Source organism: Pithys albifrons, chromosome 10 (genome assembly GCF_047495875.1).
Source record: "Pithys albifrons albifrons isolate INPA30051 chromosome 10, PitAlb_v1, whole genome shotgun sequence".
In the NCBI taxonomy this organism is placed as follows: domain Eukaryota; kingdom Metazoa; phylum Chordata; class Aves; order Passeriformes; family Thamnophilidae; genus Pithys; species Pithys albifrons.
Genome location: NC_092467.1, coordinates 2187197 through 2213683, shown reverse-complemented (window position 1 = coordinate 2213683; position 26487 = coordinate 2187197). Strand labels below are relative to the sequence as shown.

General features: G+C 50.8%; 1 protein-coding gene across 1 annotated transcript in view; it reads right to left on the bottom strand.

Annotated features, from left to right (window-relative positions):
• The window catches only part of C10H1orf21 (chromosome 10 C1orf21 homolog), a 125492-nt gene that overhangs the window by 33232 nt on the left and 65773 nt on the right, over positions 1–26487 (bottom strand). Inside the window, exon 3 of the mRNA XM_071565604.1 lies at positions 17446–17540. Within this exon, the coding sequence (XP_071421705.1) occupies positions 17446–17540 (95 nt within the window). The remainder of the gene's footprint in view (positions 1–17445; positions 17541–26487) is intronic.

Genomic DNA, 26487 nt, shown 5'->3' with positions numbered 1-26487 from the left:
CCGAAGGGTTCCAGGGAAAGCTGAATTGATCCCATCATGGTTCCTCACTCAACATGACACAGAACACTTTGTTAGTATTTTGGAGTGTCTGCTTTATTTCCTTAAGTGAACTCAGCTTTATGCTCTGTGACACCCCCATAAAAGTCCATGTAATAACTTAAATTCTCACAATAATCCTCAGCAGGCACAATGCAGGAGTCACAACACAGATCCTAAAGCTGGGGAGATCTGTGCTGTAAGACTATTAAAAATACTAACCTGTGATAAGAATCTAAGTCTAAATCTATGACAAGCAAAATTCCCCAACAATTTTCTATTACCTGAGCTCAAGCACAGGCTAATGCAAAGTTTTTCTAGAAAAAAGGCCTCCAACACAGCAGCCAGATTTGAATCTTTTCTGTTTTAAAGCACTCACAGAAGTAGCATTGAAAAAAAAACCCTGACACCACTATTTGGTTATGTGAGTTAACAGAGAGGAAACAGGTTTGTGTAGGAAAAAGGGAACAAAATGAAAACTTGGACAAGTTTTCCAAACATGAGCTGGGAAGATTCTGTTATGATGCTCTGAGGATCTGCTGGAATTTCCCCCGGAAAATAAGCAACACAGAAGGCAGAGAAGACGTGTCACCTCCTCTGGCCTTTGGTGAATGAACCATCAAGTCCAACCAAGGCTTCCACAAACTCACCCAGCCCTTTGGATTTGGGTTTTCCTAAAAGGTGAACTGCTGAGGTTGATGTGAACTGGCTATTTTCACACCCTCACAACTTCCTGGCCAATTCTAAGGTAACACAACCAAAGGAGGGGTTTGCAAGGAGACCACTGGATCTCACCTCCATCAGGACTCCACTGAGCTGGACCTGGAAAAGCACTTGTCTATGGAGACAAAGGGAGAAGCACCTAAGGGCACTTAGTTAGGCCACTTATTTTGTAATGAAGACAGGAAAATTACCTGTAGTTTGTTTATTTAGGTGAGAAATCCAGCAGAGGCAGAAGAACAGCTCCCAGAACACAACCAGGCCCACCAGGAATAGGCAAGTCCACTCCAGGAGCCCTTGAATTGGCTCCTTTATGTTTTTCCCCAAATGTGTTAAGATAAACTCACAAACCTGGGTATTTACAGAGCATGACAGAACTGTGCATTCAGATTCTAAGCACAGGAATATCCTTTCATGCCAACTGTGAAACCGGAGCATGCCAGACTTTAACTGAAGGAACATGTTTGAACACCGAGAAACTTTTCTAATTAATCCTCGCCTCAGATCACTTCAGAGAGACTCAGGAGCCTCATTACTGTCAGCTGAGAAACTGCTCATGTTTCTGCAATCACTGAAACCAGACACTGCTAAGAGACAACCTGAATCCTCTCTATGCCATGCCCAGTTTAGGGCTAAGCCCTGATTCACTCCCGGCATTAAGTCTGAAAATACTCCTGGCCATTAGTGATGGCTCCCTGCAGGCACCAGCAAAGCCAGGGGGAACATCCCCTCCCCCTCCCCGGCTTTACAAGGGGCACAAAGAGAATGAGCTGCTCAAACCCTTTATGGGGGATTTTTAAAAGAGCACCAGGGCTGTTCTTGGAGGAGTTTGTGGTGTGCAGGTTGTGGCAAGCGAAGGTTTGGCCACTGGCCAGCCCTGGCTGGGGTTGCTGCAGGGCTGAGCAAGGCTTGGAGCTGGGGAAGAGATCTCTGTTTGCTTTTTTCAGAAAGAAAAGCAGAAGAGCATGCAGCAAACTCCACACACAACCAGCTCAGAACAAGCTGTGCCCTCTGCAAAGATGCACCACCATCTCCTCCCACTGCCCTCACCCAAGTCCTGTCTTGCTGCTGGATGTTCTCCCCAGGAAGGAAAGGAGTGGAAATGCTGCTCCAGAGGCACTGAGCCCATCTGGATGTTAATCTCTGGAAAAGCTGAGCAGGGAGCAACAACTTAGAGAGCCAGAAGATCTGCAGGAGCAGCAAATGCCACAAACACACAAGCTGCTAAACTGGTGCATCCAGCCAAGCCCTTGCAAAGAAAAGGAAGGCACGTTTTGACCTTGGCTCACTCTCAAAGACTGTGAAGCAACTTGAAGCTGGTTATTCCAGAGCTCCACGAGTCATCTGGAAGGGCTGCTGACTCCTGATGACTGGCTCAGGTGTGCTTGCTCAGGGAACATGCTCTCCAAGCCCAGAAAGAAGGTGCTGACACCAGAGAAGTTGCTGACACCAGAGAAGTTGCTGACAGCCTCTCCCTGAAAGTGTCCAAGGTCAGGCTGGATTGAGCTTGGAGCAATCTGGGATAGTGAAAGGGGCTGGAACTACATGGTCTTTAAGGTCCCTTCTAACCCCAACTCTTCTGTGATTCCAAGACTCTGTGAAGGAGAAGGTGATCTGGCAGCAGTTACAGCATCACCAGCATCTCCCCAGCTCTGGGGCTTCACCCTGTCTGACCTGACAGTCAGATCTGTCCCTTCACAGCAGTTTGGTTTCTCCAAATGGCTAAAGGAAGGAGAACAGCAAGGGAACAGGACAGCCTGATGGATGGTCCCTGCCACTCCCAACCAAACTGGTCTTTCACACCACAGAGTCCAACACCCACACAGGCACAGAACCCCACAGTGGTTGGCTTGGAATGCACTTAAAAGATCATCCAGTGCCACCCCCTGCCATGGGCAGGGACACCTCCCACCAGCCCAGGGTGCTCCAAGCCCTGTCCAACCTGGCCTTGGACACTGCCAGGGATGAGGCAGCCACAGCTTCTCTGGGCACCTGTGCCAGGGCCTGCCCACCCTCAGAGGGAAGGATTCCTTCCCAATATCCCACCTAAACCTGTTTAAGGCCATTCCCCTTGTCCTGGCACTCCAGGCCCTTGTGGGAGGTCCCTCTCCAGCCCAGTCTGGGAGGAGAGGACAGCAGGACATGCAACGCCTCCCCAGGGTCTGCCTTTGGAAACAGCCCCACGTGAGTCTTCTGGAAGTAAACAGATTTTGGACTAGACGATTTTGGATGAAGTTTTGGGGAAGAACTGGTAACACAGGATCCAACTCTTGCTGTGTTTGCAGCCAGAGCAGCTGCCTCTGATTCCCACCCACTGCCTTCAGGTGCTGCTGCAGCACAAACTACATTTAAATATGTATCCCCAAACACACACAAGTATAATATGATTGCCCTGGTAAGGAGCACTGGGTTTGTGTTTCCATGCAGAGCTTATCTGAGGGCTGGATTATTTTATTTCAAGCTGCCTGTCTTTAATGGTATCCTATGGAAAGATTCCACCTTAGACAGAGCAGCCCACAGTCCACACAAGATGAAAGCAGAACACCAAGAGCCCTGTTGGAACTCCACCACTGCTTCTGGCAGGAGAAAGGAACAAACAATTTAAAGGAAGAGAAAGGGGCTTCTTCTCAGTGAGAATAAACATGAAGCTGCATATTAGCTTAGTTCAGTGTTTGGTATCTGTGTGAAGTAGTGCTTCACAGCAAAAATTATTCCAGTATGCAGGAGATTTATTTTGTAACATACCTACAAGTAATTCCAGACTCTGTGCAAACAAGAGCTTGAATTATCTGCTCAGCTTTTTCAGAATATCAAAGTGCTTGCTTTTACAGGCATAAATCTATTTTCATAGGAGTTTTTTCCCTCCCTGACTTATTTTTTTCAGTTAAAAAAAGTCCTGAAACCTTGAAGGTTGTCAACTTATATTGATTCTCTTTTCCCCAGTCCAATTTTCTCCTCCTCTTTTCACCAGTTGAAATGCAGAAATCCCTTCCAACACACCCTAGAATCTCTCAACTGCCTGAACAAAATGCCAAGAGCACCAGCAAAGCCCCAAGAGCACCAGCAGAGCCCCAAGAGCACCAGCAAGATCCCCAAGAACACCATCAAAGCCCCAAGAGCACCAGCAAAGCCCCAAGAGCACCAGCAAGACCCCCAAGAGCACCAGCAAGACCCCCAAGAACACCATCAAAGCCCCAAGAGCACCACCAAAGCCCCAAGAGCACCAGCAAAGCCCCAAGAACATCAGGGATGTCCTCAGTCCCTCCTATCCACGTGTGGAAGTTCCACAGTCCTGCTTTAATTCACCACCATGAAGAAATCCCCCTCCTGGTTCCCTCACCTCCTCCCTGAGGATCATCCCAGGGCTTCACTCCACCTTGGACACCCCCATGGTGGCCCCCCAGCCCCTCTTGGCAAGGGGAATGCCATGACCTTCCCAGTAGCTGGAGAGCAAACAGGGGAGAGCCCTCCAAGCTGTGCCAGGTCTTGAGGAGACCTGGATTTGCCACCTGTCCCCCTGGACACACAGCAGTGAAGCCAAAGAGCTGCAGGAGCTCCCCCAGCAGCTGCCTCCAGTTCTGCCTCTCTTAATCTAGAGAAGGCATCATTAAATCAAGATGTCTTCTGTCCCCATATGCCCTCCCATCCCAAAAAGCCTGAGCTGATCCAGGCCTGGGCAGCCCAACCCCTGCCAAGAGCCCTCATTTCCCTGGAAGAATTAAAAATAAAAAAACAACCAGTGGAAAATGTTCACCACCATTAGAAACAATTCCATGCAAATTCACAACATTTACTGACTTCACTCCCACATTGTGATGAAACACAATCAAAGCATCAAGCAAAGAAAAATCCCAAACCAAGTCTCGAGAGGAGGAGAATGTTCCAGTTCAGCAGTGAGGTGAGCACAGAGCTGCCCAACAGGTGGGAAAACTAATGGAAGCTGTGCCAACTGGAACAGCAAAATCACATTTGGTGCCCATTCAGCACAACAGACATTGTGTTTGAAGGTTAGTTCAACAGTGAGTGCCCTCCTGCCACAGCTTTAATTCCTGGGAGTGCTCCTCACTCTTGCATCTTCTGCTGTATGTTGCTTGTAGAAGTACTTTTCAACATTTCTTCCTAAATAACCAAGATGAAGGGGGAAAAACCACACCCAAAATAATTCAGATGATGAAAAAAGCCTCATAGGGATTGGAGAGTGGGAAAACTGGCATTGCTTGTGTAAAAGTAGAGACAAAATCCAGGTATTTCAAAAGAATGATGGTACAAAATGAACTGGGAGTCTGGTTCTCTAATCCCAGACCTGGGGAGCATCAGAGCTTTTAAAGTGACAAACTGAGAGCTGAAAATGTTAACTTGAAAAAAGAAATTGGAAGACTGTTTTTCAAGCAACAACAACCCCAGATTATGCAAGATGTGCCATCATGTGCTGTTCATGGCCAGCAGGGAAGTTCAGAGCTGCAGAGAACCCTCTGGATCTCTTCTCACCTCTCCCTGTGCTGCTTCTGCTTGTTTTTCCATCTTCTGCCCATCTTTCACATTTTTCCCCTCCTCCTTTACTCCTCCAACCTCTCCCAGGATGCTCCCTCAGCTCCTGCTCAGGCACATTCCCCTTTGGGCCTCTGGTCTGCAGCCCAAAAACGTGCATTAACCTTCACCCAAGAGACCCAACACAGATGTTGAGCTCTGCTTTGCACTACAGAGCCCTCAAGTGTCCTCTGCTTCTCTGTGTCTGAGCTCCAACCAGCTGTCCCCAACCTCAGACAGCAGGAGCCATCTCCTCCCAAATCCAGGGACAAAGCCCATCCCTCCATCCTGGGAAGTCCTCACCTCCACGTTTGATGGCTGAAGCTGCACAAAGCCTGTGTGGTTCAGTGTGAACAGGAGCTTCTGGGCCCCCTTTGAAGGTGCACCTGGCACAGGACCCAAACCACTGCAGAGCCTCTGCCCAGAGAGGCTGTGGCTGCCCCATCCCTGGGAGTGTCCCAGGCCAGGTTGGACAGGCCTTGGAGCACCCTGGGCTGTGGGAAGGTGTCCTGATGATGGCAGGGGTGGCACTGGATGGGCTTTGAGGTCCCTTCCAACCCAAACCATTCCATGATTCCATGATTAAATCTTCAGAACTGGGTGCTGGAAATGTTTAACACACAGGAGACAACAGTTCACTTCACTGGCTTCAAGGTCACCTCTATCAACTTGTCTTTTAAAGACATTAGTCAGGGGAGTTCACAAAATAAATCCCTTTCCAGAGAACAAACCAGCTGAAATATAAGTAAGTTAGAGCCAGAACACACTGACTGCCCAAAGGATCTGCCTGAAACCCAACCTGAGTGCCCCACCCCTCCGAGGGCTTTACCTCAGCTTCAATAACCAGAATTAATAAACTCATAGAACCATAAAGTTTGGAAAACCAACCTGACACTGCCAAGGCCACCACTATCTCATGTCCTTAAGCAGGACATCTGGACTGGTTTGGGGACCAAAGTGGCCCATCCCACCCTTCTTTCGGACGTGCAATGGTGTGTTCAGACCACAACTGAGAGGTCACTGGTAAAATACCTGAGGAGACATCCACAGACACATTTGCTTGTTATCTCCATGTACATCACCAGTCTGAAATCAGCACCCTACCAGTCACAGACATCCTGGGAGCTGCTTTGTCCCCACAACTGCCTCAGCTGAACGAGTCCTGTCCCTGAAAAGAAAGCTTGAGCAGATCCACAGAATGCCTCTCATTAAATGAAAGGCTGAACTTCTCCCTTGGCACTGACACAGGACAGGAGAGCAGAGCTCACCATGGGCAGCAGCTCCAGACTGGGACCCTCTCACAGGACAGGAGAGCAGAGCTCACCATGGGCAGCAGCTCCAGACTGGGACCCTCTCACAGGAGAGCAGAGCTCACCATGGGCAGCAGCTCCAGACTGGGACCCTCTCACAGGACAGGAGAGCAGAGCTCACCATGGGCAGCAGCTCCAGACTGGGACCCTCTCACAGGAGAGCAGAGCTCACCATGGGCAGCAGCTCCAGACTGGGACCCTCTCACAGGAGAGCAGAGCTCACCATGGGCAGCAGCTCCAGACTAGGACCCTCTCACAGAGAGCAGAGCTCCCCAGTGGGCAGCAGCTCCAGACTGGGACCCTCTCACAGGAGAGCAGAGCTCACCAGTGGGCAGCAGCTCCAGACTGGGACCCTCTCACAGGACAGGAGAGCAGAGCTCCCCAGTGGCAGCAGCTCCAGACTGGGACCCTCTCACAGGACAGGAGAGCAGAGCTCCCCAGTGGCAGCAGCTCCAGACTGTGACCCTCTCACAGGACAGGAGAGCAGAGCTCACCAGTGGGCAGCAGCTCCAGACTGGGACCCTCTCACAGAGAGCAGAGCTCACCATGGGCAGCACCACTCCAGATTGGGACCCTCTCACAGAGAGCAGAGCTCACCATGGGCAGCACCACTCCAGACTGGGACCCTCTCACAGAGAGCAGAGCTCACCATGGGCAGCAGCTCCAGACTGGGACCCTCTCACAGGACAGGAGAGCAGAGCTCACCATGGGCAGCAGCTCCAGACTGGGACCCTCTCACAGTGAGCAGAGCTCACCAATGGGCAGCAGCTCCAGACTGGGACCCTCTCACAGTGAGCAGAGCTCACCAGTGGCAGCAGCTCCAGACTGGGACCCTCTCACAGGAGAGCAGAGCTCACCAATGGGCAGCAGCTCCAGACTGGGACCCTCTCACAGGAGAGCAGAGCTCACCAATGGGCAGCAGCTCCAGACTGGGACCCTCTCACAGGAGAGCAGAGCTCACCATGGGCAGCAGCTCCAGACTGGGACCCTCTCACAGTGAGCAGAGCTCCCCAGTGGGCAGCAGCTCCAGACTGGGACCCTCTCACAGGAGAGCAGAGCTCACCAATGGGCAGCAGCTCCAGACTGGGACCCTCTCACAGAGAGCAGAGCTCCCCAGTGGCAGCAGCTCCAGATTGGGACCCTCTCACAGGACAGGAGAGCAGAGCTCCCCAGTGGCAGCAGCTCCAGACTGGGACCCTCTCACAACGAGCAGAGCTCACCAGTGGGCAGCACCACTCCAGACTGGGACCCTCTCACAGAGAGCAGAGCTCCCCAGTGGCAGCAGCTCCAGACTGGGACCCTCTCACAGGACAGGAGAGCAGAGCTCCCCAGTGGGCAGCACCACTCCAGACTGGGACCCTCTCACAGAGAGCAGAGCTCCCCAGTGGGCAGCACCACTCCAGACTGGGACCCTCTCACAGGAGAGCAGAGCTGCCCAGTGGGCAGCACCACTCCAGACTGGGACCCTCTCACAGAGAGCAGAGCTCCCCAGTGGGCAGCAGCTCCAGACTGGGACCCTCTCACAGGAGAGCAGAGCTCACCAATGGGCAGCAGCTCCAGACTGGGACCCTCTCACAGGACAGGAGAGCAGAGCTCCCCAGTGGGCAGCAGCTCCAGACTGGGACCCTCTCACAGGACAGGAGAGCAGAGCTCACCAATGGGCAGCAGCTCCAGACTGGGACCCTCTCACACTGAGCAGAGCTCACCAATGGGCAGCAGCTCCAGACTGGGACCCTCTCACAGGACAGGAGAGCAGAGCTCCCCAGTGGGCAGCAGCTCCAGACTGGGACCCTCTCACAGGACAGGAGAGCAGAGCTCACCAATGGGCAGCAGCTCCAGACTGGGACCCTCTCACAGAGAGCAGAGCTCACCAGTGGCAGCAGCTCCAGACTGGGACCCTCTCACAACGAGCAGAGCTCACCAGTGGCAGCAGCTCCAGACTGGGACCCTCTCACAGGAGAGCAGAGCTCACCAATGGGCAGCAGCTCCAGACTGGGACCCTCTCACAGAGAGCAGAGCTCACCATGGGCAGCAGCTCCAGACTGGGACCCTCTCACAGTGAGCAGAGCTCACCAATGGGCAGCAGCTCCAGACTGGGACCCTCTCACAGGAGAGCAGAGCTCACCAATGGGCAGCAGCTCCAGACTGGGACCCTCTCACAGAGAGCAGAGCTCCCCAGTGGCAGCAGCTCCAGATTGGGACCCTCTCACAGAGAGCAGAGCTCACCAGTGGCAGCAGCTCCAGACTGGGACCCTCTCACAACGAGCAGAGCTCCCCAGTGGGCAGCACCACTCCAGACTGGGACCCTCTCACAGGACAGGAGAGCAGAGCTCACCAGTGGGCAGCACCACTCCAGACTGGGACCCTCTCACAGAGAGCAGAGCTCACCAGTGGGCAGCACCACTCCAGACTGGGACCCTCTCACAGAGAGCAGAGCTCACCAGTGGGCAGCACCACTCCAGACTGGGACCCTCTCACAGGAGAGCAGAGCTGCCCAGTGGGCAGCACCACTCCAGACTGGGACCCTCTCACAGAGAGCAGAGCTCACCAATGGGCAGCAGCTCCAGACTGGGACCCTCTCACAGCGAGCAGAGCTCACCAATGGGCAGCAGCTCCAGACTGGGACCCTCTCAGAGGAGAGCAGAGCTCCCCAGTGGCAGCAGCTCCAGACTGGGACCCTCTCACAGAGAGCAGAGCTCCCCAGTGGGCAGCACCACTCCAGATTGGGACCCTCTCAGAGGACAGGAGAGCAGAGCTCCCCAGTGGCAGCAGCTCCAGACTGGGACCCTCTCACAGCAAGCAGAGCTCCCCAGTGGCAGCAGCTCCAGACTGGGACCCTCTCACAGAGAGCAGAGCTCACCAATGGGCAGCAGCTCCAGACTGGGACCCTCTCACAGAGAGCAGAGCTCACCATGGGCAGCACCACTCCAGACTGGGACCCTCTCACAGAGAGCAGAGCTCCCCAGTGGGCAGCAGCTCCAGACTGGGACCCTCTCACAGAGCAGAGCTCCCCAGTGGGCAGCAGCTCCAGACTGGGACCCTCTCACAGGACAGGAGAGCAGAGCTCACCAATGGGCAGCAGCTCCAGACTGGGACCCTCTCACAGGAGAGCAGAGCTCACCAGTGGGCAGCACCACTCCAGACTGGGACCCTCTCACAGGACAGGAGAGCAGAGCTCCCCAGTGGCAGCAGCTCCAGACTGGGACCCTCTCACAGAGAGCAGAGCTCACCATGGGCAGCAGCTCCAGACTGGGACCCTCTCACAGGACAGGAGAGCAGAGCTCCCCAGTGGCAGCAGCTCCAGACTGGGACCCTCTCACAGGAGAGCAGAGCTCACCATGGGCAGCAGCTCCAGACTGGGACCCTCTCACAGGAGAGCAGAGCTCCCCAGTGGGCAGCAGCTCCAGACTGGGACCCTCTCACAGGAGAGCAGAGCTCACCAATGGGCAGCAGCTCCAGACTGGGACCCTCTCACAGCGAGCAGAGCTCCCCAGTGGCAGCAGCTCCAGACTGGGACCCTCTCACAGCAAGCAGAGCTCCCCAGTGGCAGCAGCTCCAGACTGTGACCCTCTCACAGGAGAGCAGAGCTCACCAGTGGGCAGCACCACTCCAGACTGGGACCCTCTCACAGGACAGGAGAGCAGAGCTCCCCAGTGGCAGCAGCTCCAGACTGGGACCCTCTCACAGCTGCCTGGATTGGTGTTACCACCTCTGGTCTCTGTCAGAGCCTTTTGATGATTTTAGATGTTTCTGTGTGCTCATCTCTGCCTGCATCTTGCCTTGTCCTCTGTTCCAAACACAATTAATAATTAACACCTCCCAGGCAAGTGCTGAATAGCAAGTGCTGAAACACAGGACACAGAGGAGCTTCTCCTGCTGACAACTTGCAAAAGCCCACAGCTCGTCTTTCTCAAGGCTTTGGTTCCTAAAATGTGGAGATTCTCAAATTCTTAAAAAATAATTAAAATAATAAAAAAGAATCTCAGCTCTGAATAAAAGACCCCCAGAAAGTCACATTCATCAAGAGCCTGATAAATCATATCACTCCTCATAGGGCACTATGAAGATTTAGTGAACAAAGGGGGAAGAAGAAAACAAGGTCTGGTCTGAAGAAATGAAGCTGGAAGACAAAAATTGTTATATTATTTTCTGACTTGGTAAAAGTATTTATTAATAGTATGCACTTATCTTTTAGATTTTCAAAATTAAATAGAGAAAAAATGAATACTTCTTCACCAACACCATTTTAATAGAATCCAGAAGAAAGAGAATATTAATACTCAGTGCAATCATTTACTTTGATGTCTATATAATATGCACTGACCTGTAAGTGCAATGAGCTAAAACTGTCATAAATTCATTATGAGGAACCATTATTTGAAGAATATCCCTGCAAATTTGAAAGGAACTGGGCAGGGTGGAAACCAGGTAATTGTCCAGCATTTAAAATAACTGGCTCTGGTACCAATGGCCTTTCCATGCACTTCCAGTTCAGCTGCAAGCACATTTCTTCCCCAAAACACTGGAGAGGCTGATGTATGAGCAGTGAAATGCTGTGATTCCTTCCAGGATATCAGTCAGGACATCAGACTGAAGGTCCAAAGGGTGATTTTATGGTTTTCATTTCTCTGGGAAAGGGAACCTGGGATGACACAGGGCATAAAAAGTGCTAATCCTCAGCCCAGCAATGACGACTGGAGGAAAACACCACATACACCCAGGGGAACATCTAAGGAATCAACTTATAAAAGTGAAAAGTTAAATTCCTCTTCAAATCCTACAATGGTTTGGGGGGGAAGGGATCTTAAAGCTCATCCAGTCCCACCTTGGGCAGGGACACCTTTCACTAGCCCAGGTTGCTCCAAGGGAATCCAACCTGGCCTTGGACACTTCCAGGGATGGGGCAGCCAGAAAGGGACATCACCAGGCACATCTCCAGACACACCTGTTTAAATTTTCCCCCATGGGCTACAGAAAGGAAAACACCACCAATAAATTTAGTGGTGACTCCCATATTCCTTTTAGTTGCTTTATTTCTTCATAAATTTTTCAGCAACCACATTGGGCAACTTGGAAATGGAATTCAAAAGGCATTTTCCTAAATTGATGTGGAATTGAGGCAATCTTTGCATTGCACATCAGAAATGTTTATGATTGATGTATCTATGACATGCATTTTGCACACTCTCATGTACAGAGGATTACACCTAATTGGACAACAAAGCAGAAAAAGCCTTTTGTGCCAGTGCAGCCCAGGAAAAGATGACTACAACTTATAAAACCATCCAAAACCTGCAACAAAAATCAAGAGAAGCCCCTACTAATGCAAAAGGAATGCAGCTTTAGGGAGTTGGTATCTTCAGGGGGGTATGTCCTGTAGCAGCTCAATTTGGAGCAGAACTGACACAGCACATCAGTTTGGCCAAAGCAAGGCTGTGCCTTCCCATTTCACCTCTCTGGGGCAGGAAAATTTTACCATGGAAAGTCGTGAGTGCTGTGAGAGTATGGAAAGGAGGACAATTAAATTTGTCCTGTTATGGATGTTAAATGAGCTGTTATGTAATTGTACTCTGTATATTTAACATGTGGAGATCAACAGTCCTTTCCAAACAGAAAATCAATAAATATTTAGAAATAAATTAATAAACATTTAGAAATAATTAATAAATTTTTAGAAGTCATTCAGAAAAAGGTGTTATTTATTCTGGTCAGACCTGCTTGGAGCAGGTAGGGTTTCACAATGGATTTACTCCCTAAAATCTTAACACTGCCTAAGCTTAAGCTTTCCAAAGAGACAAAACCGGGTTGTCCCAGTTCAGCAGGTGGGACCAGTTTATCCCTGTGTGGGTGTGACCAAAGCTGTGCATTCTAAACCCTCTATCCCATTGCCCAGCAACTGTTCCCAGTGGCCCATTGGCAGCAGCTGCCCAGGGCACAGCTGAGCCCTCAGGCTGGGAGCTGGCTGGGAAAGAAGCCTGGCAGAGGAGCTGGGAGAACTCCCCTCCAGGGAGTCCTTGGCACCTCCACACCCACCTGAGGGCTCAGCTCTGCTCATGGGCCAGCAACCATTCCAAAATCCCCCCTGACTCCCAGAGTCAGATCCCCCAGTGTGGAACTCCCTGCCCTGGGGGAGGCACTGGGGGCTCCCACCTGCACCTGAGGGGAGAGAATCTTGGGGTCTGGGGACTTCTGGGACCACTTGTGGGATCAAGAGGAGGAGCAGAACCTGGACAGCAGGAGACCACCACTCTGGACCAGACTGTGCCATCATCTGCACCAACAGGTTTGTCCCTTCCTTTTCCTTTGGACTCGAGGGAACCACGTGGGGCTCAGCACAGGGGCCACCAAACCCCCCTGTGTTTGTGCCCCATGGGGCTGGGTTAGACTGCTGGGTTTGTGGGTTAAACCCAATTTCTCTTTGTGCCATTGCATTTATTGTAATATTGTTATTAAATTGTAACTCTGCCTTATAATCTCTTTTGTGTTGGCTTTGTCTCTCCTGCAGGTTTCCCTTTAAACCAGCACACAGGTATGTGACACATGATTAGCCATCATTACCCTTTGCTAATATTCAGGGCCAAACAATCTCATCCTGATCTGCTGAGTGGCAAACTCAGAGCTGGCAAAACTCCCTTAACCCCCCCCCCCCCAGAAGGTGAGGAAATGCAGGAGAGGCCCCCTCTGCTCCAGGGGGTTCTGCAGAGCTGCTGTGGACCCACAGGGAGCAGAGGCTGAGTTTTATCCCACCTCAGGAGGCATGTTAGCATCAAGCAGTGCATGGAGACAAAGCCCAGGATGCCAATAAACCATCCCATCCTTCTGCTTCTGAACTCACAAATAACCAGCAGAAATGCCCATTTACCTCCAGGGATAATTAACAGACACATGACCTTTTATGTACCATCAAATCTCATGAGAAAACAAGCACAGCTTCTATATATTATATAAATATATAACATAAAAATATAGATATCATATAATAATAATAATATATAACATTATATAATATATAATTCTATATAATTAAATATACATGTAATAAATAAACAAACATACATACATCTCACAACACTTGTGATGTAAAAATTTATATAGTATAAATGATTTCTTTCATCTATGTGTCAGTTCTTCAGAGCTCTGACTCCACATGTCCCTGGGTGGCTGAGCAGCTCTCAGAGCACAGGGTGCAGAGCTCTCCAGCACCCAATCCTGATCCATCCTGTTCCCACCCACAGCCCACAGGGATGTGGCACTGGAGGGTGGAGATGCTCAGGAAGGTGTCAGAGGTACCGAGAGTGAAACTGGGACATGTCTGATCCCAGCAGCAAGTGGAGAACTGGAGACACAACCTAAGGAAGTGAATGGGGGCCAAGGAGACAAGGGCAGGCAGGAAAACAAGTGACTTGGACAGTCTGAAACTTTTTATCCTTTCTTATTTTCAATATTTCTCCCCTCTGCTGTCAGGAGCCTGTTTTAATTCCAGGAGGCCTTGGATCCTGCCAGGAAATGCCTTCCCATGGAGCACGTTGTGCCTCCCCCAGCACGGCCCTGGCACAGCCCTGGCACATCCATGCCCACTGCCAGTGCCTCTGAGGAGCAGCTGTGCTTTGCCATGAGGTTTGCTGGAGTTTGAGCTCTGCTGAAGGCTCAGGTTGCAGCTGAGAAGGTGCTGATTCACTGGCAGAGCCTCATCTCTCCCACAGCCTCCCACTCCTGTTCCAGTCCTTCCTGTCTCTCTCCCTGGGCACAGGAAAAGCCTGGCACTGAGCACAGAGCCCAGGACAGGGGGACAATTCCCTGCATCTCCTTCTCTCCTCCAGATCCCTTCCTGGGCACAGGAAAAGCCTGGCACTGAGCACAGAGCCCAGGACAGGGGGACAATTCCCTGCATCTCCTTCTCTCCTCCAGATCCCTTCCTGGGCACAGGAAAAGCCTGGCACTGAGCACAGAGCCCAGGACAGGGGGACAATTCCCTGCATCTCCTTCTCTCCTCCAGATCCCTCCCTGGGCACAGGAAAAGCCTGGCACTGAGCACAGAGCCCAGGACAGGGGGACAATTCCCTGCATCTCCTTCTCTCCTCCAGATCCCTTCCTGGGCACAGGAAAAGCCTGGCACTCAGCACAGAGCCCAGGACAGGGGGACAATTCCCTGCCATCTCCTTCTCTCCTCCAGATCCCTCCCTGGGCACAGGAAAAGCCTGGCACTCAGCACAGAGCCCAGGATGGGGTGACAATTCCCTGCCATCTCCTTCTCTCCTCCAGATCTCTACTTAGGTGACCTTTTTTTATCCCCTCCCCAACTCAGAAATACTGCAGCACCAGAGATGGCACCACATCAAAGAGCCCCAAAGTTATATATATTTTCACTTGAGCTGAGTAAAGTGAGACATCAGAATACCTTAAAAAAGCAACAGAGATGATAATGGGATTGAAAACTTCAGCAGAGCTGAAGAACACAATGCAAGCAGCAGCACAAGGATAAGCTGAGCCAAAGCAGAGCAGTCCCAGGCCCAGACCAGAAGGACACTGAGGTCACACATCTCCTCTGGGCTGTGTTTCTGAAAAGGATGTGAATTTGCAGCCCTGGGATAATAAAGAAACGTGGGATTAAGGAACAAGAAAAGAGCCAAAAGGGCTGCTGGTTCTCCCACAGCTTTTCCTTGTTCCTAACATTTCTGTTGCCTGGAAATGGCTGAGGAGGAGCTGGGGTTATGTAAGCACTTGCCAACTCCTCACATGGGAAGAAAATGAGAGCCCCAGTGATGGGCAGCTCACCCCATCCCCTCAGCACTGAGCTGGAAAATGTTCACTAAGGACAACTCCAACAGTGAAAGCCCTTCCACAAATCCAGCAGTGACAAGGACTTGGCAATTCCCAGGATTAAAAGCTGCATATATTACAGACAAGGTAATCTCCTAACAGGGATGAGGAAAAGAAAAAGAAAGCCTGTCTGGTGTGCAAGACAGTTTCTGTTTTAAAATATATCCATCCTGACTGAGGACTTTGTTGTGTTATTGCCTTTTTCTTCTGATAAACATGACAGAGAGGAGCTACAGCAGCCCTGCAAACCCAGCCCCACTGCTCCCATCAACCATCACCCAGCAATAATAAAATAGGAAGCACTGGGCTGCAGAAATGGCTCTTCCTGCATTTCATCAGGCTACAGAGATCAGGCACCAAGCAAAGGACAAAATACCTCATTCTGAACACAACTTCAGCCACTGTGTCACCTCAGCAGGTCTGAGCCTTCCTGAACTCCTCCTTGCTGTGCTGCAAGAGGCATTTCACCTTCTGCAAATACTCTCATTTAACTGAATGTTAAGTTTAAAATCTGGAATCACAGAGTATCCTGAGCTGGGAGGGACCATCCAGTCCAACCCCTGGCCCTGCACAGACACACCAACGATCCCACCCTGTGCCCCAGAGGATCATCCAAACACTCCTGGAGCTCTGGCAGCCTTGGGGCCGTGCCCACTGCCCTGGGGAGCCTGGTCAGTGCCCACCACCCTCTGGGGGAAGAGCCTTGTCCTGATGTCCCACCTAAAAACCTGCTAGATTTTTCCCTTTTTATTTCCCCCTCCCACAAAACAGAGGATTGTGTTCATTCTTCCTTTTTTTTTCCCCATTTACCAACAACGTCCCAAAGTTTCTAAAATGGGCAAAAAATTCCTGCAGTCCCAGTTGTTCCAGTTCCAAACAAATGTGCTTATGCTGATGGCAGTAAAGCTGCAAGAGGTGACGTTCTCAGCAATGAAAGTAACAAAGGCCCAGCCTAAATGCTGCCACAGGCTGGAGTTGCAGTGCCCACTGGAGCAGCAGCAAAACTGCAGGTGGCAAACCCCTCACTGGAGGCTGAGGAAGGAATTGTGTTATTGCTGCTCAAGCACTGCCAGGCAGTGAGGTTAGGGCAGCAAAATCACCTCTATTTCCTGCAGGAAGGGGTGTGCAGTTGTGTCAGACAAGTGTGAATTGTATGGAGATCACTCACAGCTCCAGGAAAAAAAAAAATCCCAAACAGTGGCTTTTTTGGAAGGCAAAAGGCAACTCCTCAGCTGGGGATAATGGTTGTGGTTCCACTGAAGGCTGAGGATGATGTTTCCCCCCTGGTCCTACTGATGGAGGAGGGAAAAAACCCACCAGTTCCATGTGAAGACAATCCACCATGAATGAGTGGAACCAGATGTGAAATCCTGCACCCAACTGTGAGAACTCTGGGATGTCTTGGAAAATTTCCACTGTGCAAAGCCCCAACCAGCCAATGACAAACCCTACAATTCTTCAGGTTTGGAAGAGCAGAAATGACTTCTCAGAAACGCCAGGAGTGACTCAATTTTGAAGCTGTTTCAACAGCATCTTGATGATTTCAAGGAGTCCTAAGACTTCACCTCTGATTGCCCTCCCATAACTATGAGCCAAAGTGCTCAAATCAGGGCAAAAGCAACACACACAATGACTTTTGTGCCTGCTGCATTAGGAATATATTGGTTTGTCCAGTCCAAACTGCCTTCCCCGTGGATTTTAAACTGTGGGAAAACCAGTTGTAATGGTTCAGCATCTCCATAAGTAGGTAACATCTCCATAAACAGGTCACTGCTGGTTTCCCACCACAACACAGACACACACATTTCCAAACACAGCAGAAATTCAGACCTTCAAAGGGAGGGGGAATCACTCCAAGGGAAGCAGAGCCTGATTCAGAAAGACAAGCAGGGAAAAAGGCATATTTTGCACCTTCTGTGAGAGCTTTGCAGGGACACTGTGGAGCTGAGGGTCCTCCTGCTGCATGTTGCAGAGTTCAGCACAAAACAGAGCCACATTAGGTCATTAGAGAAGTGATAAGTTCAATCCTTACCAAGTTTTCTTGGTTCCTGGCTGCTATTTTCTGATCATCTTCTCCCCCATTTTTCATGTATTTGACCTCTTCCACTGGTTTGATCCTATACTCATCTGAGCACCAAGGAGAAAAAAAAAAAGAAAAAAAAAAAGAAAAACGTTTTTGAACCAGTGTAGTTCAGCAGGTGGGATAAAAACCAACCTAAGCCCAAACCAGCTGACTAGGAAAGCCCCTAGTTAAGCAAAGCAACTAGTTACAGGTATAGTTTCAAAGGTTTAAACGTGACTGATCCCAAAGGAGCTTCTCCCAACTGAAGCCTCAGTGAGAATCCCCAGTTCTGACTGGCAAAAGCTGTTCAGCAGCTCTCTGGTTTGGTGTATCCATGGCACCACCAAACAGGGATGTGTGGGGTGTACTCCTCCCAAGGCATGGTTGGTTGGTGTGTCCTCCCTCCCAAGGGATGGTTGGTTGGGGTGTCTTCCCTCCCAAGGGGTGTTTGTTTGGTGTGTCCTCCCTCCCAAGGGATGTTCAATGTGTTCTCCCTCCCAAGGGATGGTTGGTTGGGGTGTCCTCCCTCCCAAGGGATGGTTGGTTGGGGAGTCCTCCCTCCCAAGGCATGGTTGGTTGGGGTGTCCTCCCTCCCAAGGGATGGTTGGTTGGGGTGTCCTCCCTCCCAAGGGATGGTTGGTTGGGGTGTCCTCCCTCCCAAGGGACAGTTGGTTGGGGTGTCCTCCCTCCCAAGGGACAGTTGGTTGGGGTGTCCTCCCTCCCAAGGCATGGTTGGTTGGGGTGTCCTCCCTCCCAAGGGGTGTTTGTTTGGTGTGTCCTCCCTCCCAAGGGATGGTTGGTTGGGGAGTCCTCCCTCCCAAGGGATGGTTGGTTGGGGTGTCCTCCCTCCCCAGGGGTGGTTGGTTGGGGTGTCCTCCCTCCTAAGGCATGGTTGGTTGGGGAGTCCTCCCTCCCAAGGGATGGTTGGTTGGGGAGTCCTCCCTCCCAAGGCATGGTTGGTTGGGGTGTCCTCCCTCCCAAGGGATGGTTGGTTGGGGTGTCCTCCCTCCCAAGGGATGGTTGGTTGGGGAGTCCTCCCTCCCAAGGCATGGTTGGTTGGGGAGTCCTCCCTCCCAAGGGATGGTTGGTTGGGGAGTCCTCCCTCCCAAGGGACAGTTGGTTGGGGTGTCCTCCCTCCCAAGGGATGGTTGGTTGGGGTGTCCTCCCTCCCAAGGGACAGTTGGTTGGGGTGTCCTCCCAAGGGGTGTTTGTTTGGTGTGTCCTCCCTCCCAAGGGATGGTTGGTTGGGGTGTCCTCCCTCCCCAGGGGTGGTTGGTTGGGGTGTCCTCCCTCCCAAGGGGTGGTTGGTTGGGGAGTCCTCCCTCCCCAGGGGTGGTTGGTTGGGGTGTCCTCCCTCGCAAGGGATGGTTGGTTGGGGTGTCCTCCCTCCCAAGGGATGGTTGGTTGGGGTGTCCCTCCCAAGGGATGGTTGGTTGGGGTGTCCTCCCTCCCCAGGGGTGGTTGGTTGGGGTGTCCTCCCTCCCAAGGGACGGTTGGTTGGGGTGTCCTCCCTCCCAAGGGACAGTTGGTTGGGGTGTCCTCCCTCCCAAGGGACGGTTGGTTGGGGAGTCCTCCCTCCCAAGGGACAGTTGGTTGGGGTGTCCTCCCAAGGGGTGTTTGTTTGGTGTGTCCTCCCTCCCAAGGGATGTTCAATGTGTTCTCCCTCCCAAGGGATGGTTGGTTGGGGTGTCCTCCCTCCCAAGGGATGGTTGGTTGGGGAGTCCTTCCTCCCAAGGGACGGTTGGTTGGGGTGTCCTCCCTCCCAAGGGATGGTTGGTTGGGGTGTCCTCCCTCCCAAGGGACAGTTGGTTGGGGTGTCCTCCCTCCCCAGGGGTGGTTGGTTGGGGTGTCCTCCCTCCCAAGGGATGGTTGGTTGGGGTGTCCTCCCTCCCAAGGGATGGCTGGTTGGGGTGTCCTCCCTCCCAAGGGATGGTTGGTTGGGGAGTCCTCCCTCCCAAGGGATGGTTGGTTGGGGAGTCCTCCCTCCCAAGGCATGGTTGGTTGGGGTGTCCCTCCCAAGGGATGGTGCCTGGATTCTGACTCTCAGTGAGTTCCCACACAGAGGACTCTGCTCATGAATGTTCCTTGCTTTGAAAAAACACTCCTTGGAAAAGCAAAGCCCATGGAGGCTCTTGGAAATTCAAGTTCAAAGCATCTCACACCAAATCCCATTGCTTTTTTTTTTTTTTAGATTTTGCTTTTCCTTAGGACACAAAGCACAGTCACAGAATGATTTCTGGAGTGAGAACCATCTCCCTCTGCCCATTTACACCCCAACAACCATTTTTCCCCAAACATGAATGTTACCCAGACAGAAATCCAGCCTGAAAACCAGTTAGAAAACCAGTCAGATTCTTGCTTTGCCCCTAGTATTTATCAGACAGGCATTTCAACCCTTCAAATAATGTATGGGAATATCATGGAATATGCATGTGCTACCCCACAGGGAGCTTCAATAAAGAGATTTTTTCCTGTGGGAGGGATTTGAGGACAATGTTTCTTCCCCCAACCAGTGGTCCCAACACTTCCTTTGCTCAGTCCCTTCCTGCTTTGGGTCTCTTGGTGGCACAGGAATCTCTTGGAAAGAACACCCAGAGTTTTCCATCCACACCAGGATACAGGACACAGAAGAGAAACTTCAGCCCACAAAAGTGGCAAATATTAACACCAAGTGACATGAGCACAGTACAAAGGAAACAAAAGGCAAAATCTCAGCAAGTGAGAAGGAACTGCACGAACTTCCCTCTTTTTTATGCTTTCATGCAATTTCTCTCACTTGCTGAGGGAAAAGCAGAACACAAATGGATGTTTCTGGGTTATTGCATTGCTAAAAAAAACCAAACCAATCAACATTATTTAGAAGGAAAGTTGTTTTTTGGAAGCTGCAAACCACAAAATCTATCTGTAAGTTATTTTTAAAATAAGACTGTTTGAAAATCAATTTTATTTTAATAGATACATCACGGTTTTGCACTTGGTCTAGTCCTTTTCTACACAACTTTTTTCATTATGGAGTTTAAATCAAACTGTGGTTTTATCAAAGAGCAGCATCTCAGATGCAAAGTCTCAAAACAGATGGAGGAATTTAAACCAACATTATTATTAGATCAGTAAATCTGAACACCACCCTGAGGTTTTCTCCTTTTTGCAGCGTAATTCAGCCAGTCTGGAGGTGACAATCCTCAAACCCAAAAGGGCTGAGCCCAGTAAAGTCTGGGAGTTTGGGAAGCCCTTGATTGACTGCAATTATCCAAGTTCCACTTTCCCCCCAGCTCCAGGTTCCTGCTGGGACTGAGCAACAAAACCACTGCAGGGAGAGCGGAGAACTCCCAGGCTGGGAGGAGAAAACACTGGAGCAGGAGGGAACAGAGAGGGGCAGGAGGGAACAGAGAGGGGCAGGAGGGAACAGAGAGGGGCAGGAGAGGACAGAGAGGGGCAGGAGGACAGAGAGGGGCAGGAGGGAACAGAGAGGGGCAGGAGAGGACAGAGAGGGGCAGGAGAGGACAGAGAGGGGCAGGAGGACAGAGAGGGGCAGGAGGGAACAGAGAGGGGCAGGAGGGAACAGAGAGGGGCAGGAGGGAACAGAGAGGGGCAGGAGGGAACAGAGAGGGGCAGGAGAGGACAGAGAGGGGCAGGAGAGGACAGAGAGGGGCAGGAGGGAACAGAGAGGGGCAGGAGGGAACAGAGAGGGGCAGGAGGGAACAGAGAGGGGCAGGAGGGAACAGAGAGGGGCAGGAGAGGACAGAGAGGGGCAGGAGAGGACAGAGAGGGGCAGGAGGGAACAGAGAGGGGCAGGAGGGAACAGAGAGGGGGAGGAGAGAACAGAGCGGGGCAGGAGGGCACAGAGAGGGGCAGGAGGGCACAGAGAGGGGCAGGAGGGCACAGAGAGGGGCAGGAGGGAACAGAGAGGGGCAGGAGGGAACAGAGAGGGGCAGGAGGGAACAGAGAGGGGGAGGAGAGAACAGAGAGGGGCAGGAGGGAACAGAGAGGGGCAGAAGGGAACAGAGAGGGGCAGGAGGGAACAGAGAGGGGCAGGAGGGAACAGAGAGGGGCAGGAGGGAACAGAGAGGGGCAGGAGGGGACAGAGAGGGGCAGGAGGGAACAGAAAGGAGCAGGAGAGGACAGAGAGGGGCAGGAGAGGACAGAGAGGGGCAGGAGAGGACAGAGAGGGGCAGGAGGACACAGCACAGAAGGGTTTGCAGAGCCCTCAGCTCATCCATGTCAGTGCAGAAGAGGCACCTTCCACCCAACCTGGTGGAAAATGGGAAAGGGCTGCAGGTCCTGATGTTCAGTGGCAAAACAACCTGTGGAATGTGTGTCCTGGTGATCCCAAGAGATGAACTGTGCTCCAACAGCAGCAGCAGCAGCCCTGGGGGTTCCATGAGGAATGCTGCCTTGGGAAACAGCCTCACCTGCAGCAACTCAACCCGGGCACTGAGGAGCCCAGGACTGGTAACAGGACAATCAGATTAATATGGGAAATTTTGATGCAGTTGGAGGGTTTTTAGAGATCATCCTCAACAAAATCCCCCAAAAATGCCATTTTAAATTCATGCTGAACATGGGCACAGATCCCTCAACTGCTGCATGGTTTGACAAATGAACCAAGAAACCCTGAAATGGTGACAAAAAAAACTGGCACAGATTTTTTAGTTACAATGGGGTTAGGAAACTTTATTCCTGATGAATGTAGTAACTGTGCCATTATCTGCACCGTGGTTGGCATCACTCTTCCCTCCATCCCAGCTGCAGGAGTGCACACACCTGGAGAATTCATGCCCAAGACATGAAGCAGCAAAGAACTTTCCAAAAACAAACCAGTCACTTTTCACTACATTTTTGGGGCAAATCAAACACACCACACCAAACAGCAAGTCTTACTTTGGAGAAATCCACCTTCTCCTTAAGAGAATGTCTTCCCACTGCCAGAGGGCAGGGCTAGATGGGATAGTGGGAAGGAATCCTTCCCTGGGAGGGTGGGCAGGCCCTGGCACAGGTGCCCAGAGAAGCTGTGGCTGCCCCATCCCTGGGAGTGTCCAAGGCCAGGATGGACAGGGCTTGGAGCAACCTGGGCTGGTGGAAGGTGTCCCAGCCCATGGCAGGTGGTGGGATGAGATGAGTTTTAAGGTCCCTTCCAGCTCAGGATATTCTATGACTCTGTGACTGAGGCACAGAAGAGTCCAGGAAACCACAGCTTCAAAGTCACCACTCACATTCCTGTGTTTTAAGGATTCCCAAAAGGCTCTTCAGGGAAAAAACAAAAATGTGCCAAGCCCTTTTCTTCTTTGTTACGTGAATGGCACAGACACCCAAACTCATTCCCATCTCTGGGAGTGTCCAAGGCCAGGATGGATGGCACTTGGAGCAACCTGGGCTGGTGGGAGGTGCCTCTGCCCATGGCAGGGGTGGCACTGGATGAGCTTTGAGGTCTTTTCCAACCCAAACCAGTCTGTGATTTTATGGATAGAGATTAAACCAAATCAGGAGGCCCAAGCAGAAGACTCTGCTTCCGTAGGTGTCAGCAGAATTGTTCTTGGAACAGAAAGTGTCTTACAGAACTGATATAAAAGTCATGGCTCTAATACAGGGCATGTGTTTGAGCAGAAGAAATCTCTACTTGTATCTCAAAACCCTATAGGATTTGGACACAATCTACAGCTGAGGATCTGCCTTACAGGGCAGGGCTCTCTCCTGGGATGAGGCACACAGAGATAAAGTGAGGGCAGCAGAGATGGCAAGTCTGAAGGAACATTCTCAGTCCCAGGCTCCTGTAGTTCCATCTCAGGTAGAGAATTTCTCTCAAAACAGAGAGCACAAATCCAACATGCTGGTAACATTTGTCAGTATTGCTGGAAGGAGGCAGAGATAGATACGACCTCACTTTCAGAGAGGGAAGGAACAGATTAATAAGTACTTATACAGCCAGAGAAAGGGAAAGGAGTGGTCTCCAGCTGAGTACAAGCCCTGCAACTCCCCAGGGCCAATGAGGTGGACCTGGCAATAAATACCCACCTTCTGAAGCAGCCAGTGCCTGGAGGAAAAGCCCACCTTCATCAATGCCAACAGCCACTGCACTGGGCTGCTTCAATCCCAGGAACTCCCTGAATCACAGCAAAGACTCTGATCTCCAGCCCTGCAACATTCTGCTGCCTGAGCAGAAACGCTGCATTTGGCTCCCAGGTGACCCTCCCTGGCACAGGTTTCAGCCATGCACTCACAGAGTCCCAGAAGGGTTTGGGTTGGAAGGAGCTCAAAGCTCATCTCGCTCTGCCCCTGCCAGGGGCAGGACACCTTCCACAGCCCAGGCTGCTCCAAGCCCTGGCCATGATGTTCAACTCCCTCTTCTCCCCTGGATCGAGCCAGGCTGCAACATCCCTTCATTTCTGATGTGTCCCAGCAGAGCCCTGAGCTGAGAAGTGAGAGCAGCTCCTGAGAGCAGCAGGACAGGCAATGGTTGGCACCTCCCAGCCAGGACTGCACTGAGGTGGCACCAAAGGCTGAGACAAGGACAAGGTGGCAGGGCCAGTACCACCCTATTCACAGCTAAGGCAACATTCATTATCACAAACATACTCAATACAACAATTCAATTCAAATCATTATTTGCAGAAGATGGGTCTTGCTGTATGATGTTATTATTGGGAGGACACAACTGTACACAGAATTTTTGACTAAGTGAAGACAATATTTACCTTCCAGAGATATGACAGACATAAGAGAAGGTGTTCAGAAACTACAGATCCTGAGGGATTTATGAGATGGTTCCTGTTCTAAAGTTACTGTCAAGATGAAAGAACTGGAAGGGCAAAAGAAGGATGTTCCAGCAACAGGCAGACCTTGAAGTAAGTCATGGGGTGTGTGGTCACTGATGACTTCAGGTGAACATGAAAGTTGCACTACAGACAGGTTGGATGAATGGGCCTTTAGTGCCTTTCCTTCAGGGAAAAAAATCTGCAAAAAATCTGCCAACTGGGCTTTGCTCAACAAGGTAAGAGTGGCCTGAGGTTCCAAAAGTAAAGGATGAATTTACCTCCTGATTTCTACTGCAATAAACACAACATTTTGAGGCATTCTGCTATAAATGATCAGAAAGGAAGCCAGAGGACTCCTGAGATGTTGACTGAGAGCCAGAATGACCTACCTAAGTGTGGCAGTGGACAGGACCTTTAAAAATGTAAGATTGGAATAAAGGAAATTATACAAAGATCTCTGCTTATTTACCTTGCTCTATCTTTTTCCTAAATTAAATAATTTTTAAAAAGTGGAATGCTTCCTTCTTGGACAGAACTAAAAATCAGGTAGTGAATATGATAAAAAAATTATGACACTAACTCAGAGTGTGGTATGTCACATATAAAGAAAAATTATGACACTGTAACTCAGAGTGTGGTGTTATGTATAAAGAGAAATACATCTTTATACTTCTTTTGGAAGAAACATTAAAAAATGAAGTTCTGCCTTCCACTGTGTGGTACATCACATAAAAAGAGAAGCTTTCCAGTAACTCCTGGGAAGGGGGAGTGGGTTTGCAGCACTGGCACAGCAAATCCTGAGCTGAAGAAAAGTAACTCAGTTAAACCAGAAGAAAAACAACATAAATGAACCCACATAAAAGACAGAAACACTGAGAGCAAAACACCCACCACAACCCACAGGATACAAACCAGAGAGCAGGAACAGCTCCAAACTCTGGGCAAAGGCAAGGCAGGAAGAGGTTTGGAGTGGAATATGCTGCAAAAATTCTCAGCAGGCAAATCTTATGAATGAAGATCCCCATCTGTAAAGAGTCAATTCCACCCAAACGTGTCACCCTGTTGCCATGGCAATGTGACAGAGAAAACCAGCACTCATTAATGATGACTTCAGTGATAAATGAGCAGATCAACTTGGAATATTGAAACACTTACTGGGTGGGGGAAAACTGTGGTTGTTCCTATGAGAAGGATTTCTTCAGCACTTCCAGCCATGGCTGTGAGTGCCACTACCACAGAAAGGTCCTCATGACAGAATTCTGGCTCAGTTTGACACAAAAACCCATGAGAAAAGATGGGATCAGAAACATCTGAACACTGTCACTTCTGGAGAGACCTTTAGTTGAACATCAAGCCTTTAAACAACACCAAACAAAATGGTGATTGCCACTGCATTCCCTTTGCAGACACCTGAGGATGAGGAGATCTGGCTCTGCTGGCACCAAGAGGGATGAGGGGTTCTCTGTTTTTAGTGAGGAGTCAAGTCTCAGGCAGGAGGCAAAAGTGCTTCAGTCCCAACGCCAGGAACAAAGTTGTGAAACACCCCTTCATTTTCCTGTGCCTCCCAATTTCCTGTGAACCTCCCCTGCCCTTCCATCATAGCACATGCCAAGCCCTTATCCCTAATAAAACACATTTCTGCTCTGTAAAACACCAACTTTCTGCCTAACAGACTCCTCTGTGCCACACTCACTGCTGCCAGGCAAGGCCAGTGCTCCTGCTGGGAGTGCCATGGATCAAAGCCACATGTGCTCTCCCCTCTCAAAGCCCTGGAAGCTGAAAGTTGTGCTTAGATAAAGCACTGAACTGCTTTTTCAAAAAATATTTGTTGAAAACCAGAAGAGATTTTGATGCAGTTTAACTGAAACATGGAACAGCAGGTGAGGCACTGAGATGCTGAGCACCAAACATGCCAAACATCATAAAGTCATGGAATGGTTTGGATTAGAAGGGACCTCAAAGCCCATCCCATTCCACCTCCTGCCATGGGTAGGGACACCTCCCACCAGCCCAGGTTGCTCCAAACCCTGTCCTACCTGGCCTGGGACACTCCCAGGGATGGGGCAGCCACAGCTTCTCTGCCCAACCTGTGCCAGGGCCTGCCCACCCTCCCAGGGAAGGATTTCTTCCCAATATCCCATCTAACCTGTCCTCTGGCAGTGGGAAGCCATTCCCCTTGTCCTGTCCCTCCATCCCTTGTCAATAGTTTCTCTCCACACTTCCTGTAGCCCCTTCAGGCACTGCAAGGCCACAGTTGGGT